We start from the raw sequence: 24,735 nt of genomic DNA, 5'->3' as shown, positions 1-24,735 counted from the left end.
CGTCAATTTTGTGGTACCATTTGCGAATATTGTCGAGGCCAGAGTTGATCGCGGATGAAAAGTCGTCAAACTTTGACAAACCAGCCATGTTTTGCCAAGTTTGTTGGAGATACTCGAGGACTGGAATTGCGCGCCATACGGTAGGTTCGCGAGTCTCCAAAAATGATTGTTGAGCATTGGCAGGTTCCTGGTTATACAGTAGGTTAATACAACATTTGAGACTCGACTGGACACTTGCACATACCTGAAGCACGTCATGCATCAGTTCCAACTTCTTCCATTCTTCGGCTGAAAGCTTGAACACTCCATATGACTTGCCCTGCAACTTTGGGACTTCGTCACTGTCATCCGCCAGTTGTATGAATCTATTCACCCCCTGCCAGCAGATAAAATTGAGTTAGTATTGTGCATAGGGATGGTAATAGAAACCAACTGACTTTGCGTAGCTTAAGGGTGCGCTCCAACATACCAAAGAGCGAGGCCCATCACGTGCGAATCCATTTCAAAAGCTCCAGCTTCGGCTCGTTGACCTCGACACAGCACTGTTGGAAGAAGGTGCGTGCTTGGGGAGATTTCCGAATCTAAAAAAAGGGTTCATTAAATAGTGTTAGTCAGACGAGGGTACACACATACCTGCATAACAAGCGCAAGGGCTTTTCCTGCAGTGTCGGCAACCTCGAAATCAGTTGATTCTTCATCTTCATCTTCATCGGCCATGTTCTTGAGGAGAACGCTTGCTGGTGTAGGTGCGACCTCCTCGACAAAGTGTTTGGCGGCTAAGTGCAAGGTGTGCTCCATACAGCTGAATAGACATCAACATATATAGATCACAATATTAAATAGTTCACTTACCGCACGCGGTGCTCACCAGCAATCCATTTCTTGCCGGAAGGGTCGATAGCAAGAGCAACGGTCTGAATTGCTGTGTCGTTATTTGTAGCATTGTCAGCTGTAAACCATCCAACCTTAGTGCGGATGCCATAGTTATTGATAGTTTGAATCAGGATTCTTCCAATGTTGCTCCCACTGTGATTGCCGTTGATGATGGTGAATGCAAGTTGCTCTGTCTTCAATTCCCACTCGTGAGGTTTCCCGGCTGGGGAGTCAATGTAATGCGCGGTGATGGAGAGGAAAGGTACACCAGGTTCGGATGTCCATGAGTCAAACGTGATCGAAATTTTGCTATCAACTTCCTTAAGCTTCTCCTTCACACGTTGAACGGCAAGCTGCGCCCGTTCAAGAATTTCGTCTCGAGTTTTTGTGCGATGAGGAATGTCCCTGTCTGAAAGGGAAGGCTGGAGGTATTGAAGCAGCCGACGAAAGGGTCCCTTGTCAACAAGTTGGAACACCTATCTATGGCATGAATATCCTAAGTCACAATTACAAAAAAAAAAACACTCACCTCGTCCTTAGACACGATAAGCTCGACAATGTAATCCATTAGACCGGTCTTGGTGAATTCAGGAATTTTAGCCGTAAGGGAGGCATCTAATGTTTGCTGCGCTTCGTCAGTTGCTTTGCAGTTAGGAGGTATCGCCCGATCATGCATCTTGATACCTCGTTCGTTGCAGCGGTTGCGGTATATTGGAAAGTGACACTTCGCGTTTCGAGCGATATGGGTGCGGCGAGTCGAAACACTGCCTTTGAAAAAGCAGTGATTGGTGGGTACATCATTGGCTCTTAAATTGACATTAGTTATGCGTGTGACATTCAAAGTAAAAGTAAAAACGTACCTGCAGATCTCGCACCACCAGCCGTCTTCGGGTTCTTGGGTGTGCGGATTGATGTGTCCCTTCTCCTGAGTAAATACTACCTTCAAATCCCCACTGCGCTCCTCTTTCTTCTTATGCTTGCGATCCTCACGATCCTTGTCTCCAAATACCTTGGTCCGCTCGTAAGCTTCTTCGGCCTCTTCTTCATCATCTGAGCAATCTTCTAGTGCAGGGGGTTCGTCGTCATTGTCATCGTGGGACCCACATTGCACTCGCTTGGGTGTGGGCTGTCCTTTGGGAGGCACTGGAGCCACTCGTTTGGCAGCTTTGGCTGGAGCTGTGTTGCCAGCATTGCGGATTTTTTCTGTCGGTTTAACAGCTCGGCCTGAGCGAGACACGAAGGCAGTTAGCTTGCCATTGGATGCAGGAGGCGGAGGTGGAGCAAGCATGGGGGTGTCATTGTCGGGATCATTGTACCAATCGATGGCGCTAGCGTCTTTGAGTTGGCCATTGGATCCAAGTGCGCAAGACATTCTCGCAGCCAGAAGGGTGAATATTGTACCTGTAGTAGCTCATTTATACCAAAATTTGTGGTTAGAGATTAGAAAAATGCGACGCACCTTGAACATATTGTTGCCATGCAATGACTGCAACAGTTGATTGATGTTGAAGCAAAAGCAAGTACCTGAACGAGCATCCCAAAGATATGTTCTGAACATAGATTAAATTATAATCCTAATAACGATTAACATAGGGCTTACCAAAATGTTGAATAGATCACAGAGGAAGTCAGACGTCACTAACAGAAATGCATTCAGTCTTTTGGTCGTGAAGTAAGAGCCGTTCTGGAGATCAATGCTCCCAGAACTGCCAATGGCCATATGAGTTTGTTGCCAGGTGATCAGAAAAAATATTAGGATAGATGGATAGCAATAAGCTGAGGACCTCAAGCGGATCATAGACAGAAGGAAAGAACCGTTCGAACGGGTCCAGACGGGTTCACAAATCTGAGGCATCAGCCGAACGCTGAACCTCGGACCGAACGGACAGTCCGGTTCGGAAGGGTTCGCGTTCGAACCGAAGTTCCGAACCGGACTCCGGCATCACTAATTCAATGAGCGGAATTCCAAATCTATTACACAGAGTCAGACTGGAAAAGGGAACAGTTGTACAATGACCACTCTACTAGAACCTCCTGGTATTGCATTCCGCCCTTTAAGTCCTCCTCCTCGGCGCTACACAACACATTCCACCTCACCTCAACCTCATTCCCGTGAAACTACAGATAAATTCAAGTTGCCCGTGGTGACACAAACAGCGCATGGGAAATCCCAGATTTCAGCCCCGGCTGCATCGCTCTCCCAATATGAGACAGAGAACTACTTGGATGCAGAATATATGATCGAGGAGTCAGCTTCTGATGAGGGCTTGACAGATACAGAGTCCATCACGGACACTGATGACGACCAAACTGAAGGTAACTTCTATGTGATTCGGGTTGGCCATCGTCCGGGTGTGTACAGCGTGAGGTATCAATTTATTTCCCATTACAGCACTTCTTTCAGCTCACAACAAATCCCCGTTTAGGATGGAAGCTGCCCGGCAGATTGTCAACTTCCCAGGGGCTATATTCAAATCATATCATACCAAGCGCGAGGCAGTAGCTGACTATAGAGGGTTCAAATGCGGCAGGGGTCTACATAGACCATCCGAGTCTATTACATTGCATAGAAGGCCAAGGCCGAAACACCTGTAGCTGGTCATTCTTACGATGTGTGCACTTTTGTTCGAGAATAATTATGCACATGCACTCATTATAGAAGCTTTGTTCTTTTTCACCGGCATATGAGTCCCAAGGCCTAATTATTGGTATGCACTGGCTCCGCAGAAGATGAAAAACAGACGGTAACGTGGAACGCACCTGTCTGCCGGCAATATTTCCAATGCGCGCTGGCACGTATACAAGCAGAAAAGGAGGTATGTTTCTTCTGTCAGATAGATTTCATGATGTTGACATGGATATAGTCCCTGGATGCCACTGCCGATGGTGAAGAATGTCCCATCTGTATGGATACATTCACCGAAGCACGTATAACGGCATGTGGTCATACCTTTTGTCGCGAGTGTGTTGCCAGCGTCCTTAATACTCCCTTTGTCCAAGACGCACAGGACCCTCGTAAATACCGTAGTAATGAGATGCCTTGTGAGTCACGCACGTAAAGCTTGTTGCCACACTCATTTTATTTTGCAGGTCCTAGCTGTCGCGCTCCCATTTCTGCAGATGTTATTTTCATCCGCGAAGCATTCGAACCCACTGATACTGAGTTGTCGGGAGATGTATTGGCGTCTTCCGATGATGAAATGCCCGAGATCTCTGAGATGATACTTCAGGGATCGAAAGGCAAAGGCAGGGCTAGGCGCATCCGTAAAAAGTGTGCTGTGTGCGACTCGGATGATGAATCAGAAGATGATGACGACGACGACATGAGTGATTTCATTGTCGAGGATGGCGAGGATGAAGAAGAGAAGGATGCCAGGCGCAACATCAAGAAACGTCTGAGAACGCGCCGCGCAATAGTCGTCGAGTCTGATGATGAACTTGACGCAGACGAGAGAGACGTGGTCATAGGCAGAAACCCTAGGCAGGTGCCTGCTTCCACTGGTGAAGTTAGAATGATGTCGCGTTTCCTTCCTTCTACAAAGATGAATGTAGGTTGTCGCATTTCATTTCCGAAATCGTCTTAAATGTCGTCTCTCAGCACATGATAGAACATCTAGAGAAATGGGCTAAGCAATATCCCGGAGACAAGGTGCGGCTTGACTTCCAAACAATGCAGTGATCGTGATGTTGATGACATTTGCAGACCATAATCATATCGCAGTGGACCGAATGTCTCAAACTCGTCTCCGACTTCCTTGTGGAGAAGAAAGTACCCCATGTCAAGTGCGAATCTTCTGATGACCTCATACATACTTATTTGAATTGATGTTGCCTTTCGGTCTAGGTATCAAGGGTCGATGAGTCGCAGTCAAAGGGATCAGGCTGTCCGAGTCTTCATGACGGGCAATACTGCACAGGTCATGCTTATGTCTTTGAAATGTGGAGGTGTTGGGTTGAATCTGATATTTGACTCCCCCACAGGCGTCATTTCACTGGATCTTGGCTGGAGCGAAGCGATCGAAAGCCAGGCGTTTGACCGAGTCCACCGTCTAGGTCAACAGAAAGATGTCTTCGTGCACAGGTTGGTCATTGCCAATACTGTCGAGGATCGTGTTCTTGCTCTTCAGGAGCGCAAGGTAGAGCAAATTGTACTCTATGTTTGTGCTCTGTTAATACAGCTTCAGCGAAACCTTGCGGATGGCAGCCTTGGTGAAGGCTCTGGAAAGAAGATTGGCCGTAAGTATTCGCCATGAGTCTTGGAGACGTTGCTCATAGGCACTTTTGATTGCAGGGATGAGTGTCCGTGAACTAGCAAATTGTACGTATTGTGTTGCTTTTTCATGCACGTTTACTCACGCTTGGCCAGTGTTTGGTCTCGACCACCGAGGCAACCTTCTTTGATGAGACGCATAATACCACATAACCCGAAAACTTTTCACACATTGTGAATGCTTCATTCTTTTCCTGCTATTGGCGCTGCTGTAAAATTGTTCTGGCGGTTATCATTATCCTAATTCATCGAACTTGTAGACTTATACCTCGCACATATACTTATACCTTAGATCCCGTTGGTCTTTTGCAGTCCTGAGTTAGTTATGACTATCAATGTATAATTTTCAAAGTCTCTTGTTGCAGATAGGAGCTACAATAGTAGTAGTGTAGTTGGCCGATCGAAATTGTTTGCTGTTCAAGCTCATGAAGCTACCTTGTGCTCGTTGCACGCAAAGTCTAGAGCGAGGTCGAAACCAACACTAGTACTTTTGCCGTCGTGGACGCCAGACTTTCCATTCTGTAACTAACAACGTACAAAATCTCGGATCAGTCACGGTATGACGTCGTTGATGATTGAGGGTGTCAACGTTTCAACGTTTCTGTCGCGCGCAAGATCACTCGAAGATCACTCTTTGAAAGTGTTGCCACTCTCCGCGTCTTTTGACTTCAGATGTGGTCGCTCATTCTCAAGAGTGCGTGTTTCGCGCGCTCGTGACTTTGCTCAAAGGCAACGTTCGGTCCTCCACCGACTTTCCATTTGTACTTCGCGATGTAGTGATTGGTCTGCTTTTTGTCGTGATACCTTGCACAGTCGTACGCCGAGTGAACATCGATAGACAATCTTGGTGCATTCTTGGTTCTTTTGCGCCGTTGGTATTGAATTTTTGTAAGACTTTATCCCGTGAACAGCTGTTTGGTTTTGCGCCGTCGCATAGGTTCGATGGTCTTCCTTGTAATGATATACATAGGAAAAAATCTCAAATAGGGCCCTGCCGCGGATATGGCCTTGCACGACTTATTATTTATCGTTTTCGAGTCGCAGTAGCTAGCCCAGTGCAGTGGCTGCCGTCGACATTCTTACTGCCGACTCTTCCGGTTTCACTTGTAATGTTGAAAAATTCCATCGTATGTGGAAGGCTGCATGTATCATGAATCTTTAATTAGTACAATCATCGATAATGACAGATACGGACAGTGAGGCCTGACACGTTGTCAGGGTACGACTCTGGATCCTCCCAGGAGGGACACCCTACCGGGCCCCAGTTGATTTCTTCATATGTGCAAGAATCTTGTCTATTTCGGCAGTGTTCCTATCTGCGAGCTTCTGAAACTAATAGGTTGGATAAGATAAAATGATGAATTGAGTCAAAGATAAGTTAGACTCACTTCTTCGAGTTCAACCGAGTGCTTTTTATAGTCGCCTTTTTTGACACTGGCTTGCTGTATTTTTCGAAGTCGTACCCGGGTATCCTCTGCCATTCGCTGAGCAGTGGTAGTTAGCGCATTTCGGGCTTCAACTGTTGGCCTAAAAGAGATATGATGAACGACCATGCCACAGGAAGACGGAGCGAGTTGACCTAGGTATAGGAATCTTGATTGTCCTGGAGTCCTGTCTCTGAGGAACTATGTTTGGTAGCTTTGCGGCACATAAGGCTTGTTCTACTGCTTTCAAATTCTACTGGTGCATCAATAAGTGAATATCCTCAAGCCTAACCGCGACGAGGTGCTCACATGTTCCTCAAACACCGTGATAATCAAGGTCGAACCATCTCGAACGCCAACAGTGGCTAATTCCTCGAGTTTCAAGAGGTCCTTTCCTTTTTCCTGGAAGTTCCACGCGTACTGGCGAGAGAAGGGCTGGGGTGACACGACCACTTGCACGAGTCTCTAGACTAGCTACCTCTTTGCGGTACCACTCCGACAGCGGCACTCATCTTGGCCTCAGATTTTCCATATTCCAAACGAGCGGCCTCAGAAGTAAGAGCTTGTTTAGATCCCGGGACCAAGTCTGCAGTTGGATGTAATTTTTGCTAAGTTCGTTAGTAGGTACCCAATGTCACATGATGTCGGAAATTCCTAATGTAGCCGTCATATATTTCGGTAATTTCCGCTTACCAACTTATGCATAACTCCGCTACTCACGAACCTTTGACAAAACGTTGGGGGTACGGCACGTTGCAATGTGATCACTATATGCAACATGTTGAAAGATAACAAGATTCCTTCCAAATTCATTTCAAAGATACCAAATCAGTAACACTACTCACGCACTGGCAGACTCGGTTGGCTTGCAACGGGTTTTTTGGGCAGCTGTAGAATACCGACTGTTTTGTCACTCTCAAGGATCGCAGCCGTTTCGCAGAAACGAATTTCGAGAGCTTGTCCAGAGAGATGATGAGTCCACTTTATTTCGTCTATCCACAATTCACAACTTATATTTGTGCTTAATGAGATCACCACGAACATTACGGACATTTGAGCGAGAGTATTGCTCTCCACGACAGAGTCACATGCTCCTTGGCCTTCCATTCGAATCCTTCCTTTACCTCCAGGATTTGTTGGTTGAGATATACTGATATAGCTGGACAGTTGCGGTCCTTATCACAGCCTTATGATTCCGCTGACCCACGACATGTTAACTTCCTCGTAGTCCATCAAGTCGTTATGCTTCCCCGCATTTCTCTCTACGTCATTTACGCTCGCGTCGATACATGTCAGCCTCCGAATCAACGCATTGTTGCATAAACTGCGAGATGTTCGGGAAAGAACGTGTACCCAGGTTATGGCACCCTCCGCGGCGTATCTGAAATCAACACGTTTTTTTGGCGCCCACTCATCGCTGCAACGAGGTCTGGCGCTCTGGCCAGAGCTGATCTATCCTATTTGGGCGTAGTGGTAAGAACGAAAGAAGGTGACTTGTCCTCGTTATCTATTAACAGTGGGGACAACGGGGTCACCGGTTTTGAATAAAACTATTGGCGTTGATAGCAATAGTGACTCGTGCCATGCTGCGCACAAGGGTCAATGCGAACCCCAAGGGAGCGTGGATGTCACTGCAAAGCAAGAGAAGGCCTTCGAGCAGTCAATAATGGCATCTCACCCATTGTCACCTCCGCGAAATTAATCGAGAACTATGTAGCAGGCATATAATTAGACGTATGTGACCCTCCTTCACTAACTTGAACGTGGGAGTCGAAGTTTGCAATTTGCAAACCATGTTCGGATTTTTGCGACACAGGACATGCCATACTTGACCGCATATCTATGGCGATTTCAAGGACGACTAACCCATTTCAAGACCGTCGAACGTTGAAATGCCTTGCCAAGGTGTTGATATCAAAATTAGGAATTTTCGACAAAGGCAAACAGTCACCGCCACAGGATATAGCATGGTGGGCAACCATGATGATCTCGCAAACATCCGCTAGTACCTCGTTGCCCGTGCCTGGCCACCCCGGTGAATTCAGGGGGCTGACAGTGTCGGGCTATTCTAGATCGTATGCCAGTGGAGTAGTTCGTGCCTGGGCCGGCGCTCGTTAGAGCATATCTCTTGGGCGCTGTTAGGCGTCACTGATTGTGCCCACAAGAATCCAAGGTCCGGTACCACCTGCTCGTTTCATATACCAATTAACCAGTATCATCGCCTCTTTATCAAGGTGCTGTTGCATTCTATGCATTCTAGCTTTGATGCGCTCTTCCAGAAAGTCAAAATGCACACATACCACCTTCCCACCCGGCTGGAAAATGCGCGTTAGGAACTGTTGTAAGGCACATCATTTCTATCCTTTTAGCAGAATCAGACAGATACGACTACCAAGCTCGCCTTGTCAAGGATAGATCCCAATAATGGGCTTTGGGTACGAATGACATCACAGGCAGCTTGAAGGTCGTTCCTGCAGTGAACCCTTACAGTGATTGTAATAGCTTCAGGTACATTGATAGGTTTGCTAAAAACAATGACACCCTGATCTCAAATGTAGTACAGTCATGATGATCGGTGTACTTTCGGTGTACCTGGGTACAATGAGCCATACCCCAAAAACAAACATACGACATCGACAGAGCGTTGGCCAGGTATCCTCTTTCATGAAAGGAGAATATGGTTGATAAGCAACCGCCCGCCTCCATTGTGCTTTCACATCACCCATAAAGATTTCACGCGCGCTCCTCGGTCGCCTTCCATTTCTCTTTCCTCGTTCTCACTCCCCCCTCCAGTGAAGCAACCGAGCTTCAGCACAGCTTAAGGCTAGCTGTCTTTTCTCCTCGTGGTCCTCACACCGTTGAACTTGAAGTTGCTGCAGTACATGATAGAAAAGTATGTCTTTTCTTGGGCGCATTTAAAATATCTAATTACGTGGTTCGATCACCCTTGTGCAGGCACTGTATGTTGCTCTGCGTCCAGAGCACGAAAAGGCAAAATGCATACAGCAGCAGCAATGCCAAGCTCAAGGCTAAGCATAGTTGCTGCCATTACAAATTCAGCTTACCCGGCTATCAACGTCCGCAACACCTCCTGCTACTGGGCCTACGACCCCAGGTGCAGCAGACCAGCCAATTCACTTAAGAAGAATGAAGTCGTATGTGGTGCCACTGGGTTGATAGGTATGTCTCTCGGCCGTTTGAGCGCTCTTCGAGGGTATTCAAGTTTGAACGCTCAGGAAATACGCCCTTGATGAGGATCGACTCATTGAGTATGCTTCTTTGTGGCAATCTGTAGTTTCTGAATCCTGGAGGGAGTGTCAAGGACTGAGTTGCTCTGCACAGTGAGTTTGTCGCGCAGAAATCGGCCTAAAACACCTTATCTCACTACGAACATGAGATAATCGAGAACACGGAACGACAAGGTTTGCTGCACCCTCGCACTGGATCCCGCATCTTTGAAGGCACTGTTGGATCTACTGGCACCTCAATAGCGACGATAGCCAGGGAAAGGTAAGCGACCTAGTGCGAGAATGTCATATCTGATTATATGGTGTTGCAGGGGATATGATGTGATTCACCGTCTTCCCAGATGTGATCTGTTTCAGTGTTCGATCGCTATACATACAATGTACTGTGTGCTAGCTTTATCACATACCACGTTACCAGGATGGCTTTGTGACTCAGTATGGCATCAGTCGAGTGACAAGTGCCCTGTTACTATTCCGAAATTGTTCGGCTCCTAAAGATGCAGGGGAACAAGGTACGTGCAAAGATTGAATTACATACCAGGCCAGGACTCTAGTCACTGGCCTTCAACACGTAAGGCATAAAATGTAAGAATGCAGACCCGATGACTATATAACATCTAACTCTCCAAGCAGGCGCGCCCGCAACTTCCACAAACCTCCAGTAGTCCGATATGCTCATACTTTGTTATTCCTCTGCCCTCTACTAGTGACTGCAATATATCCTATTCCGTCATCGACAGACTTGCTAGCTCATTGGGTGAACCGCTGGTGGTATGCACATCGGCAGCAGGTAGGAGTGGGGTAGGTGGACGATGGGCACGCTGTCGATGCAGTGGCAGCATATTCATAGCTACAGTAGTGTTTGCGTCAACACTCAATTGTTGAAAGAAAACACCTACCTGAGAACCGACACCGAGCAGGAGCGTTGCGCATGACACCACCTCGCTGAGACATCACCAGCACTGAGCTGGGAGTCCCACAGTATCCTTCGAAATATGGGAAAGGAGTCGGCATCAGCCACACCCGACGATCTGGAAAAGTTACCATCATTCTCGCTTCATTATTTGCACTAGTGCCAGGTGCCCGAATCATAGACTATGCACCAACAGTTCAGTCCCCACCACCCTTCGTCATCGTGGATGACACAGAATGGCGCATCTCGACGTATAGTTCCCTGGCAAGAGCACTTGATGGATATCAAAAAACAAAAGTTTATTTCACGTCACAGTAATGGTAGTCAACAAGATTACACAAAAATTAGCAAAGACATACGGTTCAAAAAAGTTTGTCTTCCCCTGTGGCGAGATCATGTCCATGAAGTCGAATGGGTTTGTGGCATTGCGCACCTTATCATTGCCTAGCGACACCAGCAAACGGTCTGTGACAAACTCGATGTACTGGCACATGAGCTTGGCATTCGTGCCAATGAGGCCAACAGGGAGAGCACTGATGAGCTCGTTGGAGAATGTAAGACCAGGTATGAGACCGCGCTTCTTGAACCAGTCTGCCAGAAGACCGACTGCGAAAGACCAGGTATGAGAAGGGAGTAAGTCTCCGAGTGAATGCTCATCTTCGGCATCCTCAGAGTCCGGTGAGACTGAATGCTTGCGGTCATTGAGCAAAACATATCAGTGGGGAGAACAACAAGCTTGGAGGAAACCTACCTAGTAGTAGTATGCATCAGTGCTGGAGGACGACGACATGAGGAGATAAGACCGCAGCTAAGTGGTATAAACAGACTTACTAGGATTTACTCGGCTTAGGAATACTTTCGGAGGAGTTGCTGGGGTCCATGAATGACTAAGGAAGTCACCTTGCACGTACCTTGTTGTCGGAAGCTTTTGGGAGCCGATCTACAGTCGGAACAGTAACAGGGCACCTACGACTCGCATCAGTCCTTGGTTTCGATCGTCGTCGAAAAAATTTCATGTTTGGAAGTGCAGTGCAGGCACTTATGTGAGTTTGGCTGGATTCAATGATATGGAGACCTTTCTATTTTCATAAGCAGGATTCTCACGGGTACCAAAAAGCTTTTACTGAGACTTGTATAAATAGTCTGCAGATCTATACATAAAATGTTTGAATTCTTTAATACCGCTCTCCCAGCTGGCTGGGGACCAAGCTGTTTGCCCTGTTGGCAGTGTGCCCATAGTATATTCCTGAAAGATGCATATCAAACGCAATTGATACCCAAGTCTTCAGCAATGACGATCGCAGCCCGCCCTCCAATGAGAAGCGCCATCGAATACATTTTCTGTGGATATCATTAGACTGCGTATCAAAAATCCCTTGTTCAGCACTCACCGTGCCAACGTTCAACGTTGAGATGGACGTATCTGCGATGTTCATGTTTAACGTGCTGTATACATTTGGTCGAGCGCCGATGACTCCTTGACCTGCCTCCGATTTCATGGCACAAGTTCCAAGCTACACGTACAAAGGTCAGATATAAAATTATGAAAGGTTCAGCTACACACACCGAGTGTTGTATTGTTTGCACTGAAATTCGATTCAGTACTTTACCACGGTGATGGGGATGGCAAGTCAAGACTTACTGATGTCGCGGTGGAATTGATTGATCGCCTTGACATCTTCGGCAGCGTAGATGATGTCAGGCGCATTCAAGTCCAATGGCCCGGACACTTCTTTGCAAGCAGCAGCACTTCCCTCTGGGAAATCAGGATAGCCAGCAGTGACTTCACCTCTGTAGGAAGACATGCGTCCAAAATTTTTGTGTCTTTTTGTACCCAAAGTCAACAGGTATGATATCAAATGGCCTATGCGGATTATCGTAGTCACGCAAGGTGCCCCAAATGAAATGTGTCAACTCACTCCTCTAGACAGCCTGTAGTAAAGTCCACTCCTTCTTTGCCATTCTCGGTCACATTCATATGAGCGCATCCAACAGACACAGGGTAAAGCTATTCAGCATGGCGATTGGTGGCTGAAATATCATGATTGATGAGCAGTTCGCGTGGAATTTGGGCTTGAATGGTAGACTGAAGCAGCAGTGCTGCGTCAAGTTTCATCACATAATTCTAGCAACAGACTTACAATGATGTGCTTGCCGGTGAATGCATGAGGGCAAGGGGTGCTGCATTCTACATAGGCACCGCGAGGCACTTTGTCACGCAAGCGGACGGACTACCAATGAAGATGGCTGAGTAAATACAAAACGAAAAAGGATGATGAAGGGCGTTTCATATGGAAGATGAAGGGGTCCAGCAATGAAGATGAAGGGGTCCAGCAATGACACCGCAGTCCCCATCCCATGAAGAAGAAATGATGCGAGTTCCGTCCCGCAAGAAAGATGGGTTTGACTTCCTTAGTGTACCCCCGCAAGGATAACCGGCATTTCTTGCAGGTATCGAAGGGGGCGAGCGCCCAAGCGGATGCTTGAGGCAGCTGTACAGCACCTTCGTCATACTATTTGATATGCGTGGAGATTGAGTAGCGATTTTTCAAAAAATAGACACACACCTCGCAACAGCATTCGCAATCGTCAGCAAGCATCTTTTTTCGCCCCTTGCGGTTCTTGACCACTTCATCATGCTGGAACTCTATGCCATGATTGCGTTATTTGCATATAGTGAGGCATGGATTGATAGTGGTCGCACAATCGTGTTGTTTTGAATCAGAGAGAGCCGACAAGTATGGTCTGGAAGAAACTTACGTAGCTTGGACACATCGCCCGTGACTCTTGAGCGGGTCCCAACACAAGGCACAGATATGCATGCATTAAGATTGATAAAGGTTGCCAGTATGTGGGTTAAAAGGAACGTACCGGCTGGTAGATCTTTGCTGGGGACGTCTTTTCCAATAGTGTATCGGGAACGGGTGTTTGAATGGAGAGGCGGGCTGCATCTCGACTAGAAACAATAGCTTCCCCATGTAAAGTGTGGAGAGTTAATCGCACTTCCTGCAGCTCGCCCAAAGCATCAAGAGTCATGGCAACATCAGCAAGGTATAAAGACACGCGGAAGCTTGTGCACATACGCGTCTTGTATATCTGCCGCAAGAGAAGCCAATTTTGGAGGGGCATGCTTGCCTGTAGGAGGTAGGACCGGCGATTGGGAATTAACGCAAAGGTGCATCGGATATTGGACATCTTGGAGGCATGAAAAGGCAAGAGGGGGGGACATGGTGAGATGTAATAAGTCACGTGATCAGGTTGTTACAAATTTTACCATAGTAGGGCATCCAAAGTTATTCCAGACCGCCTGTCACAGCCAGCACAAGCACCGCCGATAGGCTCTAGTCCAAGGACCGCTCCTATTGATTCCCCTGCAGCTCCGGCACCATTCTTTCATAAGGGGCTAGTGGTGCTATGCAAGCATCCTGCAAGCGCTGATGGGCCCTTGCACACGCCCTTTTTGATTGCAGTCTGCTTCAGGCGTCTTTCCTCAGGTAGCGCAGATACTTCGCAAACGGGTTCACGAGTGCTCGGTGTGTCAGGGTGCTCCATTGAGCACCCTGCAATGGCTGATGCCCCTGCGCTCGCCCTAGGGAGGCTTCGGGCAGGTGGAGAGTGCTTCTATTTATTTATTTCGATCTCATGAAATTTCTGGCGTCTTTCTACGGCTTGTACTGGTGCTTCACAGAGGGTTCAACGAGTGCTCAGTGCGTCAGGGTGCTCGTAGAGTACCCTGCAAAGGCTGATGCCCCTGCGCTCGCCCTAGGGAGGCTTCAGGCAGGTGGAGAGTGCTTCTATTTATTCATTTCGATCTCATGAAATTTCTGGCGTCTTTCTATGGCTTGTACTGGTGCTTCACAGAGGGTCCAACAAGTGCTCGGTGCGTCAGGGTGCTCGTAGAGTACCCTGCAAAGGCTGATGTCCCTGCGCTCGCCCTAGGGAGGCCTTGGGCAGGTGGAGATCACTTTTTATTATTTATTTCGATTTCATGGAATTTCTGGCGTCTTTCTACGGCTTGTACAGTGATCCCATGGTCCTTTGTACACAACCACTCTACTGTACAATTAAATTTCCTCAATGAGTTCTTCATCAAGTCCTTGCAAAAACTATATCATAATATTCAGAATATGTTCTGCTATCTAATGGTACCAAAAAATATAGTCTTCAAATTTAGAAAATCATCAGAATCTGCAAAACATCACTCCAGAGCAACATGTTAGAATTTCACGAGCATCGAAAACTCATCATTGCACCCAGTTTCACCCCTTCCACTTCATCTGCAAACATTACAAGTGTATTGGAAGTAGTAGAGATGATTTTAGTCAAAGTTTCATTGGTGCTACTACACGTTGTGATCCACAAGTGATGGAACGAGTTTGTTACCCAGACTAAGCTTGGACACGAGGTGCCTTTTTGACTCGGTCTTGCTCAACATCCTTCGTTCACTGCCAGTATTCAACATATACCTTCAAACTACCCATATAGTCTTTCAACATGGTTGGGAGGCCAAAATCGTTGACGAAGAAGGCACAGGTCTCACGTGAGGAGAAAGAGAAAGTCATGGCTCGTGCTGTGGCGAAGTACCAAGCTGAACTTGCAAAACCAAGCTCGGAGAAGAAACAAGGCCTTCGTAAAGTGTGTATGGATGTTCAGAAGGCATACCTCAAAGAAACGGGACAATTAATCAGTTTAAATCATAATACTCTGGCAAATCTTGCCAAGGGAGGGATTCGACTTAGTGAATTCAATAGCTCCACGAAAAGCTGGCTCACACCCACAGAAACAGACAAAGTTCTTGAATACATCGTTGAAATGGCTAGACGTGGCTTTCCGCTTAGCCACAAGCGTCTCAAGGAACATGTTGATGAAATCTGTCGAGCTCAACTTGGAGATGCCTTCCCAGAGTCTGGAGTGGGAAAAAACTGGACTCAGTGTTTCGTTGAGAAGCACTCCGACCATCTACGAGCTTACCGAGCACATTCACTTGATGGTGCTCGTGGCCGTGCCGTGAACCCAACAACTAACAATGCATGGTTCGAAATGTTGAAGGATGTCCTGGAGAGTGGTGACAACGGCGAGCCCATGCCTGGACTCAATGGAGAACCGAGCTCTTCCTCCACCATCTTTGCTCAGCAGCTCAGGAGTTTGCAGGAAGTTTGTAAGGAGAGGGTGCCGTTTGGGCATGACGTGAGCCTGAGAACTACTTGCTCAAACTAGTGCTTACTAAGCGAATCAAACGCCTTCCCCCCCCCCCCCCCCCCCTTGCCATGATGAAAGATGACAAAGCTGCCCAATGGCCTGCCTGAACCAGTGTTTTCAACTTTTCATGTCTCAAGCAGTAGGCAACGTACACGATTTTGTCCTGGTATACAGAGGCGGACGTCTAATATTTCATTATAGACCACTCTTGCTTATGTGCGAGTGTCAATGCCTCTGACCGTGTTCTCGGAAAACTGGCGGAATGAATAGCTCTCGTGCTGATGGGTAGACATAAGCCGATATACGACAAGAGCTGACGTTCCCTGCATTTTGAAACACCATAATATCACTTATTTTCATTTTAGTGGACTGTGGGGACTACGTTGTGGTCACAAACGCGAGACACATCAAGGTGACTGGTCACAAAGACAAACAATTGGTATACCTATTACCACCCGCAAGCACACAATGTTCTCTGGTGGGTTGAGAGAGACTGAATATAAGGATAGTCTTTGTCGTCGAAGCTCCACTGGGTCTTATATTTGAACAGCCAACAATCACGGGCCTAGCTTCGGCGTTAGATGCGCTTCATAACCCGAACTTTGGTATCACATACTACGAGGACGCTGAGATGCGCCCTGCGACGCCTGTTGTAGATGGTGTCAAGGCACCTGCAAAATTATCCGCTGCTATTCAGTACAGACAAGACTATGGGGCACTTGTTCAACGCTTGCGACCCTCGTACCCACCGATATCTGAGGACTTCAAGTCTAGTGCTGTTACTGTGTTTTTGGCAGGTTCTACAGGCTATCTCAGGGTCCATGTCGCATGGCACATTGTTGGTAGGGAAGACAATCATGTGGTTGATCTCCGCCCTATACCTGTCTCAGGTGGTGAACGGGATGGTGTGTGGATTTCTGTCTCTATTTACGCTTGCTAATTTCGCTACATTTTTTTAGACACTTCATGCATATTCAGTGATTACATGGATCACGCTGATTTAGGCGAAAGTCGTCATTGCCATACATTTCAGTCTTCATCCCAAGACGGGGCTATTCATTGTCTCGTAAATGTTCCATGTCCATTATTCATGCCATCTTTTTTGAGTCCTGTCAGTCTGGAATTCGTCTTGGCACTTTCTTGTCTGAAATCGCGCTGCTTAATCACGCATGTTCTCTGCACGGCTAAGAAAGTACCACGCCTTCCTCATTGGTGGAGCAGTGAAGTTTATTGTGACAGCATCTGCTATTTGGCGAGTGTGCAGCTTGCGGTGCACATTCTGAGCCTCGAAACTGATTGAATCCTTCGTTACTCACTTCAAGTTGGTGTAATCCAACCCTAGACTAGGGCCGTCAGCCCATCCACGGTGTCCACCCAAACATGAACTAGCCTGAACTCATCTTGACAGAGGTAAAGTGCGGCAAGGTTGACGACGAGAACTTCGGGCAGCTAGAGATGAATTTTCAACCCTGGTGCTAGGACGAATGATATCATTAATAGCTAGTGGATTGGAGAGTATGATTATGACCAACCGACATGCAGGTATCTGGGATCGCTCATCAATGTGCAGCTGTAGCACCTCTTGCATAAATGAGCAATTTAGCCGTCTCGTGAATATGTTAGTCTATACGCAATCTATGTGCTTGTTGACGAACATCAGAAATGAGAAATGAGAGCCTGGCACGTGCGATGCCAGGTAGCAGGCTTTGCCACTAATTAGCTGGCGCTACTGCTTATATTTAGCTAAGTAGAGTCCACATCCAGCTGAAATGAACACATAGTTACGAATGCTTACGACTTCAGTAACGCAGTCGTCCGATTGGTGGAGATCTTAAAAACCAATATAAAGCACTGATAAAATTCAAGCCCAATTATCTTTCGTTGATTTATCGATAAGATGTTAAGATGCGATAGATAAACAATACTAATGACTATCTTATTCTTCAATATCTTGTCGTGCGCATTACCTAGATATTGATATATTGTACCTACAGGGTATTGTGCTGCACAGTGCAAACAGCCAGCAATACCAGAAATGTGCAACGCAAAAGAAGCGCAAATATATCGTCATGGCATGACTAATTTCTCCCGGCCCATCTAATTTAAATATCTATTACGTAGTACTGTATACTCGACCAACTATTTCTCATTCTGTTGTTGTCAAATTATTTGGTTTGGTGGGTCCCTGCTGTTTTCTTTTTTTTTTTTACAATATCTTCAGATCTGCATGTACATTTGCCATGCCTGGTGGATCGTATTTCAACACCCGGGGTTTGATCAACAGCGTACATCCTCTTGATGATCTCACGATAAACAACCCTGTAACCGTCTCGCATTCTCATACTAATATCTCAGACAGGGACTCGGATTTGTCCGACTCTAGCACTGCATGCGCCAGCAACCAAGTTGGAGCCACCCATTTCAGCGCCCCTCCAAGCAGAGCTCATCGTGATGGTTCTGGAGTTCGGACTCCAGACTATTTTAATGACCCTTTCTTTATCCCTCCTCGGGCTGGGCAGTGTCTACTACAAGCATATACGCACTACAGAGCTAATGACATTCCATCTGTGAGTAGTACAAGCGTTCATTTACAAGTCATCTTATTTATTATTCCTCCCACTGCTGTACCCAATTCTCGCTGAGTCTCATCTTGGCGTAGACAGCAACCAGAGCAGCTCCCAGGCCTCATCTTCCGATCAAGACCAGTCATACACGTCGCATTCCCAGTATCAGCAGTATAGCAGCACCTCCATCTATTACAAACCTCATGTCCGCCCTTCATATCAATCCAACAACATTAATCTTACTCCCGAGTTCTATGAACAACTGAGTCAGGACCTCCCGCTACCCACTCACTCATCTCAAGCCCATATTGGACGGTCGTCAGCATCCTCGTTAAGTGCTCATAGATCACTATCAACATTCTCTGCCGCCCCCACCACCAATGAGAAGTCTAAGCACCTCCTCTTTGAAGATGCAGGACCTTACCTACGTGAGACACTGCGCATCCCGCTGTACAAGGAGGTCAACTTGTGGGCGCTTCCAGATCCCCCCAAAGGAGAGAAACCAAACCAGCCCTATCCTATACTGATCAAGCTCGCGATTTATGGAAGCCCAAACAAGCAGCTCACGCTACAAGAGATATACACGGCACTAGAGGACCGTTTCGAATGGTTCGACGATCGACGAAATGAGAAGGCTTGGAAGGTGGGTTTTGTTTTGATTCCTCACCCATTCCAATTCATGGCTGTGCACAGAACTCGATTCGCCATAACCTTTCTTTGAACAAAGTCTTCAAACATGCACCCCGTGACATCACGGAGACAGGCAAAGGAAAGTATTGGCAACTCGACTGCTCTGGTGGTGAGGGTTACAAGCGCCCTCGTAAGCGCCGCAGCAAGTCTGCTCGAGCAGCACTTGAACAGGGCGATGATGACAATTCTTTCTTGGAAGGTTGTGACGTGGTGGGGATGAATTTACCTCAGGCTGGCATGCCAGCAGGTTCAAGTCATGCTCCGAATTGTCCTAGTTCCATGGCCGCAGCATCTGACAACTTCCGCATTGATCCTGAGTTGAGACGGGGAAGTCACATTGTTGGTGAACGTCAAACGCGATCTGCGTCGCGCAGACCTACCGTCAGTCCATATCAACGTAAACTTGGAACAAGTTACCTTCTACCACTTGTGCCATTCTCTGAGTGGCTCGAAAGGCTTGAATAAAATGCCAAGAACTTAAGCAAAGAGACCACGAAGCGCATTGTACATGTATCTTGATAGCTGGTCAGAATGTCTCCCATCTAGTCTTCAATTGCAACCTGCTATGAAGCTTCGTTTTCTCACCCATGTCACGCATTTAGTCTCAGTTCCATTGATACATGATTCTGCGTAGTGCGTATCACTCACCCAGCCTTGTCAGATTCGTTTATCCAGAGCTTGTTTACATTGACCGCATCCGCTATTCAGTTGCGTCATATCTACTTAGGCACACCTCCGTTTTACATTCACTGATACCCGTCGCCCTTACACTCTCATCGAGGCTACTCGGGCTAGCGTTCTTGGATCTTCGGACCCTCGTAATCTGACTTATCCTCAGGGTTCCATATCCATTAATCCTGATACTCGCGAAATTTCTGGCAGCAATCCTGAATGCCAGGACTTCATTATTGCACCTGTTTCGACACCTGCAAAACACTGGAGTGGATATTTCTGCGCGCGCTTCAACCAGCCTTTCGCCTCATGTGGCGTTTCCAAAAATAACACCCTTTTTGATGGTCAGACAAGCAGCAATAGCACACTGCTATCAGGATATGTGTCCTTCTCGCCTGAAGTGGTGGAAGTCAATAGGTCGGTCCACGGACGAAGCAACTTGTAGGTGACCTCATGACGCTTAGATGTCTATCAATGTATGTCTTTCACTCTTTTCATTGTGCACCCGATCTCTGCCATTTACACAATACTTCGTGTGTTATGCTGTCCGTTTCATACCGCTTGGAGAAATACCAGCCATTACTGACCTCGCAAACATCCCTCGCGCTATTCTGGTCCTCACGTCACGCGGTCGAAGGAATGCACTAAATGTGTGGTGGATAATAAAAGATGTTCTGCCACTGGGGCCATTAGGGAGAAAAAGACTACGATGTAGATTACTAGGAGAACATGCGGTTTCCTGTGACCACGTTCTAGTCTACTGCTTACTAGTAGACTATGTAACATAGTATTGAAGGACTGACTGCCAGTTGGTTCCCTTGGGCAGGAAACGAGCACTACTAGACCCACTAATGTTGGCATTTAGTGAACAATACGTAACTTGAAGTAGAAAAAATCAAACATACAGGGCGGCAAGACTCAGCTAGTCTAGCAAGGGCTGCTGCTAACTTATTGTGCTCCGCCACAAGTTGCCCCAGCAATCGTTTGAGTGTCGCATTTTCTTCTTTTTCCCTTCGAAGTTCGAGGTAAACATCCTGGAGTGTCTGAGGTCCGGTAATGTGTTTGTTGATACCCTCTATGGGTAGAAGCTCAGAAGGCTGCTTCAGCGTCAAATTTAATTGATTGCTGTGCAACAATATCGAAGGAGGACTTACCGTGGGGACCGTCATGGATGTTGCTGGGAAACCGAAAAGGGCTCAATTTCAAAAGTTCGCGTTAACTTGGGATCCGAGCAAGTTACGACACTTATGAAGAGCGCCAGCGGACAAAATTCCCAGCGATTTCAATTCAGGGTTTCAAAGTTTCGTTTCGCTTTCAAACGCAAGTGATTCGTTTTCGGGTGCCAATTCTCGCTTTACCAAGACTAATTTTCATGTTCCCCGTTTTGATATTAATCAGATGTCTTCCCTCGCAGAATCTTTATATTTAGACAGCGTTCGGAATCCTGAATCATCGTGTGGTGATCCCGACGATAGTGACTCAGATCGCGTTGTAAATCAAAATCCAGATCTCCAAGAAAGTAGCAACGACGAATATAAATATACTGGTACCCCCACAAAGAACAATACAACCGCCATCTATTCAACCCCTACCAGTCGCTCGGAACCTAATTTATCACTTTCTCACCGCGCACGTAACGAACTTGGGAAATTATGTCGCAAGATCTATGGCGATTGCCTTTGCCTTGTCACGCTGAGAGATTCCGCCTTAATTCTGCAGATAGCGCATGTGATTCAACGCAGGAGCAAAAGCGATGATGTGAGCAGTTCTATAAGCTACTAAATACGCGATTCTAATGTTTCTTCAGTTTACGCTCTATGAATATTGCCTCGGCTTAGAATATAGACATTTTCATGTTGACAGTAGGAGAAACATGTTCTATTGTACGCCATGTTGCCTATTTTGCCAGTTTGAATTCTGATGTTAGCCCACAGTAAGCCCGGACTGGCATGCATATTTTGATAGGAATGGATGGTTTCTACTGCCGGATATGCACACGCTGGAAGAAGTCAACGGTCATGTCACAGCAGTTGTCGAATCGAGAAAAAAACCCACGTCTAATGTTAGCAAATCTTTCCGGTCGAAGGTACTTACAATCAAGTTACTCATAGTATCGCCAACCCATGACCAAAATATTTACTGTTGTGCAGTGGAGGCTCAAAACGAAAACGCAATACACCCTCATATCCATATCCTGCACAGATCCATTCTTTCGCAGATCGATTGCTCATCAATACCCTTACCTTGACCTCCCATTACTCGAATGTCATGTCGCGCCTCCGTTTACCGTGATAAATGCAGGGCCCAAGTGCGAAAGAGATCAGATAGATCAGATCGTTCTTCGTCGTTATCCGCAACAGACTGAAGGGTCTACTATGGAATCAGACGCCAAGGATCTAAAACAACGACTTACGCTCCTATGTGACACTTGGGATCTTTTCATGGATCCGCATGTGAGAGCAGCTGCGAAGGCTTGGGAGAAGTCAGAAACGGGCGGTAAGAGGAAGAGAGAACAGAGTGACGCTGGTCAGACGGACGGACGTAGCAAACGGTCGAAAACGCGCTCTGGACATGGTGGTACGCACTAGTCTGATTTACCCAGAAATATATATATCAGAATAACAATCAACCCCTACTAGGCGACCGCAAACGTAAACGGTCACCCAATTCAGGTGGGGCCACTCTCACCGAGCATGCAGTCTCACATCTCGAAAAGCGACAGAAGACGGACAACTGGCAAACGAGCATCAGACACTGGGTCGCGGAGTCGACCAGGGCCTCATCTCTAGACCCAAACCTTTCGCTTGATTTCACATCCGTACTTGCCTGTACTACTGTTGACAACATAACGAATGTTTGACAGTGCACTTGAATGAGAATCTCACTTTGCGATCTGCTCAGCCAACATGGTCCGACGTCCTCGAAGGAGCTCCCCACATTGCTCACCCAGGGGATCGGGTAGCTTACCAGAACTAACGACCTGTCATGTATGAGCCTAATCGCATTGGATTGCTGAAATCTATGGTGAAGACAATTATAATGTGAAAAACTACAATCATTCGTGTGCATTGCAAGTAAATAAATAGCCGAAGTCAACGCCGAGGTTGTCTAATATTATCTATTACCAACCAGGATGACTCTAGAGGTAATTGCAAACTTACCGAATCTCTTCCTGCTAGTAATATGTTCAACGTCTCGTCCTTGATGACTTTGAAGTCTGAAAATAATATTCAACAACAGAAATTCCCAGGTAACGGGCCGCCTCACCCGATGTCAGTTTTACCAGATGATCCACAAGCGTTTCGTTGCCCGCAGTGTTGTTTTCATCTGATTTGGCAGCCGTGCTATGCCTCCTCAGAGCGGCTTCGAAAATCGGATCCAAAAATTCGCTGACCACCTTCATATCTTGCGCGGTGCTGTCAGCAAGAATCTCAGTCATTGGCCACGTCGACCCAAGTATAAGACGACGACTGATTGCATGTTGAGCTTGAGAGAAAACATCTGAGAAGGCTGCTATAATGTCTCTTTGAATGGTATCTGTGGATTCTCCTGTGTTACGGGGGAAAGGAAGTTCGGCGGAAAGTGAATCAGTGCAATGTCCAAACAGGAACTCCGATGCAGAATCAAGTGTAAATCTGGAGATGAGATCCTGTGGGCAGTTCTTCAACAAAGATGTCAAAATGCCGAGTTGAAGCCCTACTTGGAAGTCGATCGCCAAGTCCATCTTGAAACGTTCCTTCGCCAAAGCGATAGTACGATTCACATGACGGTCAAAGATCTCAAAATGACTCATCCGATCATGATTGAAGAAAGGCCGTGTCATAGTTCGGTGAAGCCTATAAGCATGTTGAAGGTTCCCTATCGGGTTCATACAAAAATATATGGCTCACTTCCATGTTTCACCTGATGGTACGGACAATCGATCCATCAGTCACAACATAAAAGGCCCTCTGTTCACGCTTACCATCCGAGTTAAATACACCCGTTCCAAGAACCGAGTCAACTGCCTTTCCAAACTTTACACCTAAATCGGGTCATAAGTCATTACATGCAGATAGACAACATTCATGGACATACCTTTGACGTAGTTCTGATGATCAGTTACGAGCATGGTCTGGGTGGAGCTTGGTTTAGATTTTCTTCGAATAGAAATTGGAGCTTACCTTTAGGTGTTGGGGCTCCGAGGTCATGATATCGTCCTCCCAAAAGAACCGAAAATTCAAAGTCGGCCCAAGTTCCTTCATCTCGTCCAGCGCAGGTTGTCCTGGACGGAAGTAAAGCATGAACATGGAATGGATGGAACGGAAATTATACCAAGGTATTCGTTCTCCAACCTCATGAATATGTCCACTACCTTGTCCAGATTTCCAGGCCATTCGCCCTGGACACGAGGAACGAGTCTGGCACCGAGTCGAGTGGCCTTTCGTCGCTGCAACATTAACGAAAATATAAGCAGCAAACCCCAGAGGGGCTGCGCCCAAAACCACCAGAGACAAAAGCCATGGGGGGACTCGAAAACCTTGCAGAGAAGCCAAACGTTGTATGATAATGACGGAAGAAGCGGTCGGAAAAAAGACAGAAATGAACCCCCGAGTGAGGTAGGCTACGCCAGGACTGACCCAAGACCGTGACATAGCTTGGATGTTGCTAGTTGATGACCAATATGTGGCAACAACTTGAAGTACTTAAAGACGACACAAATGAAGACCCAAGTTCGGATGCCATGTCACAGGCGATGATAGGGCAGTCGCCAAAAACGTCGGATGTGCAAGAAGTATATATAGTGCCGGGCTTGTATAAATTTCCTGTAAGCCAGAGAAGGAGCCTACGTGGCAAAGCTGCGAGTAATCGACAGTTACAATGTGTGGGAGGTGACTCGTGG

At 46.9% G+C, this 24,735-nt stretch overlaps 8 protein-coding genes across 8 annotated transcripts; 4 read left to right on the top strand and 4 right to left on the bottom strand.

The window, feature by feature from the left end:
* Positions 1 to 2,885: 2,885 nt before the first annotated feature.
* On the top strand, positions 2,886 to 5,274 carry EDB93DRAFT_1107662 (P-loop containing nucleoside triphosphate hydrolase protein; the record flags this gene model as incomplete). Its single annotated transcript, XM_041447756.1, is given in 12 exon segments — positions 2,886 to 3,225; positions 3,278 to 3,372; positions 3,533 to 3,581; positions 3,601 to 3,689; positions 3,738 to 3,915; positions 3,964 to 4,421; positions 4,472 to 4,522; positions 4,577 to 4,656; positions 4,718 to 5,009; positions 5,052 to 5,109; positions 5,165 to 5,191; positions 5,240 to 5,274. 12 exon segments carry the CDS (start codon positions 2,886 to 2,888, stop codon positions 5,272 to 5,274), a joined length of 1,752 nt encoding a protein of 583 aa, XP_041303020.1.
* Positions 5,275 to 6,205: 931 nt separating this feature from the next.
* On the bottom strand, positions 6,206 to 7,347 carry EDB93DRAFT_1323002 (ribosome recycling factor-domain-containing protein; the record flags this gene model as incomplete). Its single annotated transcript, XM_041454973.1, is given in 7 exon segments — positions 6,206 to 6,475; positions 6,532 to 6,670; positions 6,723 to 6,820; positions 6,877 to 6,969; positions 6,989 to 7,047; positions 7,076 to 7,175; positions 7,288 to 7,347. The coding sequence occupies 7 exon segments, from the start codon at positions 7,345 to 7,347 to the stop codon at positions 6,395 to 6,397; spliced, it is 630 nt and encodes a 209-aa protein (XP_041303019.1). The 3' UTR covers positions 6,206 to 6,394.
* Positions 7,348 to 11,032: 3,685 nt separating this feature from the next.
* On the bottom strand, positions 11,033 to 11,269 carry EDB93DRAFT_1093434 (uncharacterized protein; the record flags this gene model as incomplete). Its single annotated transcript, XM_041446512.1, has 1 exon — positions 11,033 to 11,269. A coding segment is annotated over one exon (237 nt), but the record flags the coding sequence as incomplete, so codon positions are not given.
* Positions 11,270 to 11,988: 719 nt separating this feature from the next.
* Positions 11,989 to 13,923, bottom strand: EDB93DRAFT_1107659 (uncharacterized protein; the record flags this gene model as incomplete). The annotated part of the gene is made up of 9 exons (XM_041447755.1): positions 11,989 to 12,069; positions 12,120 to 12,242; positions 12,295 to 12,314; positions 12,371 to 12,519; positions 12,563 to 12,592; positions 12,648 to 12,736; positions 12,870 to 12,959; positions 13,296 to 13,367; positions 13,600 to 13,923. 9 exons carry the CDS (start codon positions 13,921 to 13,923, stop codon positions 11,989 to 11,991), a joined length of 978 nt encoding a protein of 325 aa, XP_041303017.1.
* Positions 13,924 to 15,768: 1,845 nt separating this feature from the next.
* Positions 15,769 to 16,931, top strand: EDB93DRAFT_1107658 (uncharacterized protein; the record flags this gene model as incomplete). Its single annotated transcript, XM_041447754.1, has 4 exons — positions 15,769 to 15,886; positions 16,293 to 16,405; positions 16,478 to 16,832; positions 16,906 to 16,931. The coding sequence occupies 4 exons, from the start codon at positions 15,769 to 15,771 to the stop codon at positions 16,929 to 16,931; spliced, it is 612 nt and encodes a 203-aa protein (XP_041303016.1).
* Positions 16,932 to 18,912: 1,981 nt separating this feature from the next.
* Positions 18,913 to 19,646, top strand: EDB93DRAFT_1093419 (uncharacterized protein; the record flags this gene model as incomplete). The annotated part of the gene is made up of 2 exons (XM_041446511.1): positions 18,913 to 19,134; positions 19,185 to 19,646. Coding segments are annotated over 2 exons (684 nt in total), but the record flags the coding sequence as incomplete, so codon positions are not given.
* Positions 19,647 to 20,931: 1,285 nt separating this feature from the next.
* On the top strand, positions 20,932 to 22,941 carry EDB93DRAFT_1175154 (uncharacterized protein). The gene is made up of 5 exons (XM_041450464.1): positions 20,932 to 21,611; positions 21,661 to 21,736; positions 21,788 to 21,939; positions 22,004 to 22,430; positions 22,493 to 22,941. Exons 1-5 carry the CDS (start codon positions 21,252 to 21,254, stop codon positions 22,711 to 22,713), a joined length of 1,236 nt encoding a protein of 411 aa, XP_041303014.1. The 5' UTR covers positions 20,932 to 21,251; the 3' UTR covers positions 22,714 to 22,941.
* Positions 22,942 to 22,974: 33 nt separating this feature from the next.
* On the bottom strand, positions 22,975 to 24,356 carry EDB93DRAFT_1107655 (cytochrome P450; the record flags this gene model as incomplete). The annotated part of the gene is made up of 9 exons (XM_041447753.1): positions 22,975 to 22,992; positions 23,015 to 23,070; positions 23,121 to 23,689; positions 23,744 to 23,756; positions 23,818 to 23,877; positions 23,931 to 23,967; positions 24,017 to 24,117; positions 24,168 to 24,282; positions 24,315 to 24,356. The coding sequence occupies 9 exons, from the start codon at positions 24,354 to 24,356 to the stop codon at positions 22,975 to 22,977; spliced, it is 1,011 nt and encodes a 336-aa protein (XP_041303013.1).
* Positions 24,357 to 24,735: the final 379 nt, after the last annotated feature.

Source organism: Suillus bovinus (genome assembly GCF_016758785.1).
Source record: "Suillus bovinus strain UH-Sbo-P2 chromosome Unknown EDB93scaffold_83, whole genome shotgun sequence".
In the NCBI taxonomy this organism is placed as follows: Eukaryota; Fungi; Basidiomycota; class Agaricomycetes; order Boletales; family Suillaceae; genus Suillus; species Suillus bovinus.
Note: the sequence above shows the minus strand (reverse complement) of the source record. Positions and strands in the feature narration are given on the sequence as shown.